Genomic DNA, 6100 nt, shown 5'->3' on the forward strand with positions numbered 1-6100 from the left:
ACACACACACACACACACACACACACACACACACACACACACACACACAGGTGAGGGTTAATGATCAGGTCTGAGCTGCGCTGTCAGGTGGAGAAACCAAACGGTCGTCTGCGTTGACGGCGTGTGACGAGGTTGAAGCTGCGAGTGCACGTATGTGTTGAATATTTTGCAGCGTGGTCGCTGCTCCTGAGGGGCCATGAGGTCTGGAGCCTGTAAGCTGATTATAGTCGAGGAACTCGGAGCGGTGTGTGTGCGTGTGTGCACGGACGCGTGTTATTTGGGGTGAGTGTTTTTGTGCGTGGTTGGTATGCTTTGTATTTTTCGCCGATGCCAGTCAGGATTCAAGTGCTGCACACACAAAACCACAAGAGCCGGGGTGGACAGTGAGAGGAATGTTTGGGGTCGTCAGTGCGAGAAAGTGAAAGTGGCGTCGGCGAGGACGCTCTCGCTTTGCCTGCATGTGTTTGCTCGGACTTGTGGGAGTACTCGAGGGCCCCGCGGTGCGTGTCAGCCCTCTTAAAGCCTCTGGCTCGTTGCTGCTTTGGAGATTTCAGTGGATTTCTGCCACAGCTTAGAGAAGACCTTTTTCTCACTGGTTGAAAGGTTTGACCACGTAGATCGACCACGCTCCGGACTGAGATAACTGAACCGTCTTTGGAGTTAAAGGAAGTTAAAGCGGAGTAAAAAAAGGACGTATGTGTGAAGGAATGAGTCGCTCCTTTCTACTGGAGAGTTAAGGACTCTCAACAAGAGGACGCCTCTGCTTTTTTTCTCAGCCTGAAACGAACCCGAGGATCTCTCTCCGCTTACGTTGGGTCTCTGTCAGTGGACACAGTGAGCATGCAGGAGTCCGGGGTGTCTTTGCCCGCCATTACGGCGTCCCGCTGGACCCTACCTGGCTCCCAAATAGGTAAAGATGGAATAAGAGGAGCAGGAGAGAAGCCTGGAGAGCAGAGACACGGTGGTCGTTAAAGTGGAGAAAAATCATGTTTTATTTCTCTGTTTAAAAAAAGAAGAAGAAGAAGAAGACTCTTCTTCCTCTCTGTCATCTGAACATTAAAAATGACAGGAGGAAAGTCGCAGCAGTCCCGTACACATTTCTGAAATTTTAGGACGTTTTTAGGATTTTAGGACATTTTCTAAGATTTAAGGACATATCTAAGATTTTAGGACATTTCTCCAATTTTAGGACATTTCTAAGATTTAAGGACATATCTAAGATTTTAGGACATTTCTAAGATTTTAGGACATTTCTAAGATTTAAGGACATATCTAAGATTTAAGGACATATCTACAATTTTAGGACAATTCTAGGACTTCAGGCCATTTCCAGGATTTCAGTGCATTTCGCAGATTCTAGGACATTTTCAGGATTTTAGGACATTTCTGAGATTTAAGGACATTTCTAAGGTTTTAGGACATTTCCGGAATTTAAGGACATTTCTCTGATTATTGGACGTCTTGTAGTTTTTATGATGTTTCTAGATTTTAGTACATTTCTCTGATTTTAGGACATTTCTGTTGATTTTAGGACATTTCTGTGATTTTAGGAAGTTACTAGTATTACTAGGATGTTTATAGGATTTTAAGACATTTCTCTGATTTTAGGATGTTTCTAGGATTTTAGGACGTTTCTAGGATGTTTAGGACATCAGGGTCTTAGCTAGGACCTCTGTCGGGGCTGTGGGGGATCCTCAGCTGGCACTTTTTTTATAAACAAGCTCTATTTTGATGCTGTTTGATGCACTCTGGCTCGTTATGGAGACTAAAAGTACAAAAACAAATCACGGAGAGAATCACTTTATTTTTGTTGTGCGTTAGAAAATAGTTGTGGGGCCACTCAGCACCCTATCAGGGGCCAGATTTGGCCTGCGGGCCATAACTTGAGTATCACTGATCTACAGTATAGATCTTTCTATGCTGGAACATGCTGTAATTGATCTAGTCTATGCATTTATTTATCGCCCCAGAGACCGTTTTAAAAGAAGTCAGTGTCACTCTGAAGTCCCCCATGAGCTTAAAGTGTATCGATCCGCTGTTTAAAAAGCACATACGGTTAAAACTCAGTAATTTAAAGCAGCTTTAATTGATTTTTTAACCACTTTGGGACAGTAGAACAAGATGAAATCACATATTTGACAAATTATTACCCCGTAAAGTTACGTGTGAATACGCAAACATCTGAACATCTACAGCAGGGATACTCAGTTTGTTTTGCTCGGAGGCAATTTTTAAAAAATGAGAGGAGGCCAGCTGCGGGGCCACGTCCACGTTTTTAGGATTTCAGGACATTACTTGGATTTTTGGACATTTCGAGGATTTTAGGACATGGAAGTGCATAGAATGTCAATAGAAGGCATTTCAGCCACGTCCGCTCCGCTCTCATACTTCGCCGGTGTCTCCGCCAATGTCTCGCCGATGTCTCACCGATGTCTCCGAATGTCTGCTCACTCTCATTCTCCGCCGATATTTCCGCCGATGTCTCCGAATGTCTGCTCACTCTTATTCTCCGCCGATGTCTCTGCCGATGTCTCTGCCGATGTCTCTGCCGATGTCTCCGCCGATGTCTCTGCCGATGTCTCTGCCAGTGTCTCTGCCGGTGTCTCCGCCGATGTCTCTGAATGTCCACTTGCTCTCATTCTCCGCCGATGTCTCTGAATCTCCGCTCTCATTCTCCACTGGTGTCTCTGCCGGTGTCTTCGAATGTCCTTTTCACTCCAACCGCTGAACACCGGTGTAAGCGGCTGCCGTCTCCTCCCTCCCTCCTTCTGCTCCGTGTGTGTTTGGCGGGGACATGATGAGAGGACGTGATGAGAGGACACGCTGGACGCGGCTTGAATAGTAGTAGTAGTGAGTTTCCAGCTCGGTTATGCTGAAAGAATAAACTGATATCTGATGTTTGAGTCCTTCCAACAACATGTTTTGATTTTAGGACATTTCAAGGATTTTAGGACATTTAAAGTCTGTGCATTCATTAATGCCACCCCAGAGACCCTTTTAAAAGACCGCAGTGTCACTCTGAAGTCCCCCATGAGGTTAAAGTTTATTGATCCGCTGTTTAAAAAGCACTTACGGTTAAAAAGTTAGTCCTTTAAAGCAGCTTTTATTGTTTACATGTTCTCATCTCGTAAAGTTAGATGTAAATACACGAAGTACAAATATAAAGAGACCTGTGAATGTGACCTAAACGGATGTGACCCGACGTATCGTGATGGAAAGTGTCGGGCGTGTTGTGGAACATTGTATTCTTTTATAATTATATAATTACACTCAGTTAACAAACGTTACATAATTGTTCTCTACGTGTGGAAGAGTTGATGAGGTCGTGAACGGCACACGAGGCTGGTGACTCTCAACGGTTAAAACCGGAGCCATTCGCATGTGTGACTTCATGTGTTTTTATTGGATTTTGACTTTTTTTTTTAGCTTTTGGATCAAAAAGAGAAACAAACGGAGCAACAGGAATCGTGTAAACCGGTGACGCACACACATTCTCGTGCTGACAGACAAACACACCCACAAAGAGCGGCGTGATGCAAGCGAACGGCGCCTCCAGGCTCGGATGTTAATGGGGATTGATCCGCTCGCGGTAAAATTAGAAAAAGGTGCCAGCTGAGCAGATAGTCATTAGAGGAGCTCGTTGAAGAGTGATGGGGATTATTTGGATTCTCATGTCTGGCTCACACATTCTGTCTAATTTGTAAGATCGTGGGTTTTAATGACTTTTGTCACGTGAAAGCAGCGACTCTCACTCGTCAGACTTTTGTTGTTTTGTTTTTTTCTGACCACGTTTACATGCACAGAATATTCTGTTGTTTCGCTCCTCTTCCAGAAACAACACTGGGCCTCATTAATTTGAGCTTAAATTGGTGCACAATGTTTTAGTAGAAATTTGGAATTCATCAGTTTTTTCTGACCTGAATTTTTTTGCACTCTGCGAGCAAATTTCAGAATCAGAAATACTTTACTGATACTCGAGGAGGATGTTTTGATTCATTATTTCTGATTCTGGAATTTGTTGGCAGAGTACGAAAAAATTCAGGTGAGAAAATACTGATGAAGAAATAGTTGTTGATGTTGATGCAGCAGCTGTTGAAAGAAAAAAATAGTTGTCACTTAATTTTATAATTAATCGACTAATTCTTTCAGCTGCACTTGTATATTTTCGTTTTATGATGTTTGTGTGCAAAAATCTGAATTTGTAAAGTAGTTTTCTAATAGTAGTAGTGGAGTAAAAAGTACAATATTTCCTTCTGAAGTGTAGTGGAGTAGAGGTGGAAAGTGGCATGATGCTCCTTAGATTTGCACACAAATACAGTATTTGAGTAAATGTACTTAGTTACATTCAGCTCTGGTCAGCAGAGGGATGCACACTAACTGAAATTACAGTAATTAGGATCAATGCACAAAGTATAGCAGTATTTCTTTAGCCCTAAAATGTAATAATCCAGTCACTATAATGGTTAAAATATTATCTAAATGTAATTAAATGATATGCATGCATTTTTTAAAATGTTCCTTATGTATACAACGTATTTTCGTCCCACTGAGCAACAATTTGTGGACTGCTATAAGATGTTTTTCTCTTATCGCAAAATGTTGTGTTACTGAAGAGAAACGCAAAAATAAGAAAACATTGGTAAATCCCCAAAAACAATGGTTACCAACAACATAAGAACAAATAATGTATACGATCAAAAATAAGAGAACATTTTTTTTTTGTATTTTCTTACATTGTCGACTGTCATGGTGATATCAGTGGTCTGCACAGTCGTGGCTGTAGTTTCAGTTTGGTAGTGTTTGAAATTCGCCATCTGAGTTTGGTATTTTAACATTGTAACATTTACTAATTAGCACTAAAAACTAAATGAATATAAAGGCTGATGGTGCCGTCATTATTTTTGCATATATTTGGTCATAAAACAAAGTTTTGAACAAAAATAAAATTGTAACCAGATGCTGCAGGTCGATGAAAAGTCACCAAAGTTATTATGATTTAACCGGAGGGGACGTGACGGTTTATACACGTCTCAGATGTGAATTTAATGGAAAAAACCGACTCTATCTCCGTTTTGCAGTTTCGCCTGCAGCAGAGCGTCTGCGCCACATCCTGGGGGAGGATGACAGCACCCCGACACCCACAATATTCACCGAGATGGACACGCTGCAGCACGAGGGCGGCGAATTAGAGTGGAAAGAGTCTGCGAGGTACACACACACACACACACACACACACACACACGCAGCGTCACAGCTTTCATTAGTTTAGGATTTGGGGTCACTTTTGATGGGATTTGAAGCTGGAGAGTCGAGACATCAGAGGTGCAGAACTTAAACACTACATGTGATTAAAGTTGAAATAACATAACAGCGAGAATCAATCACCCTGTCTCTCTTTTAACAGTCAAATAACTCCACTTTATTGACTGAATTCCTGAGCCAAAGCACTTTTCCCTCCGTCTCTGCAGGTGGGTGAAGTTTGAGGAGAAGGTGGAGGAGGGAGGAGAGAGGTGGAGCAAGCCTCACGTGTCCACGCTGACCCTCCACAGCCTGTTTGAGCTGCGCACCTGTCTGCAGACAGGAAGCATCCTGCTCGACCTGGAGGGCTACTCACTGCCGCAGATCGTGGGTGAGTCTCAGTTTCTCCCTGAACCAAAACAAATCAATACTGCTGGAAGAAAAACAACCACACTGTTTATAATGTTCCAAAACAATTTATCGACCTTTTAGACTCAATTCCTCCCAGGCAGCAGACAGTTTCCATCACTTTTTAAACTATTTATACTGAAAATCATCTTTCAGACATCGTATGGTCATGAAAAACCTAGAAAAGTCATCGAATTTGCAAATAGCAAAGCACGTAATGGGTGGGAAAAGTTTTGACAAACTAAAAATACCCTGAATGTTTTGGAAAATTCATGGAAATCTGTTTCACAAACCTGTATAATAACACATGATTTGTTTAAGGACCATTGGGAATTTAGAAATCCAACAATAGTTTCTGTTTTTACAGTTTCTGGCTGTGATGAATGTTTTAATTTTGGCGATTTTTCAAGAAAACATGCCTTCAAAATCCGCAGGCCTGTGGGTTTGGGAGGCA

The 6100-nt window shown here is 42.1% G+C and overlaps 1 protein-coding gene across 1 annotated transcript; it reads left to right on the plus strand.

Moving 5' to 3' along the window:
- Window positions 1–755: 755 nt before the first annotated feature.
- Window positions 756–5629, plus strand: LOC121963930 (electrogenic sodium bicarbonate cotransporter 4-like; the record flags this gene model as incomplete). Its single annotated transcript, XM_042514168.1, has 3 exons — window positions 756–910; window positions 5079–5208; window positions 5469–5629. Coding segments are annotated over exons 1-3 (361 nt in total), but the record flags the coding sequence as incomplete, so codon positions are not given.
- Between the last annotated feature and the right edge of the window lie 471 nt (window positions 5630–6100).

This window comes from Plectropomus leopardus, unplaced genomic scaffold (genome assembly GCF_008729295.1).
Source record: "Plectropomus leopardus isolate mb unplaced genomic scaffold, YSFRI_Pleo_2.0 unplaced_scaffold1329, whole genome shotgun sequence".
Lineage (NCBI taxonomy): Eukaryota > Metazoa > Chordata > Actinopteri > Perciformes > Serranidae > Plectropomus > Plectropomus leopardus.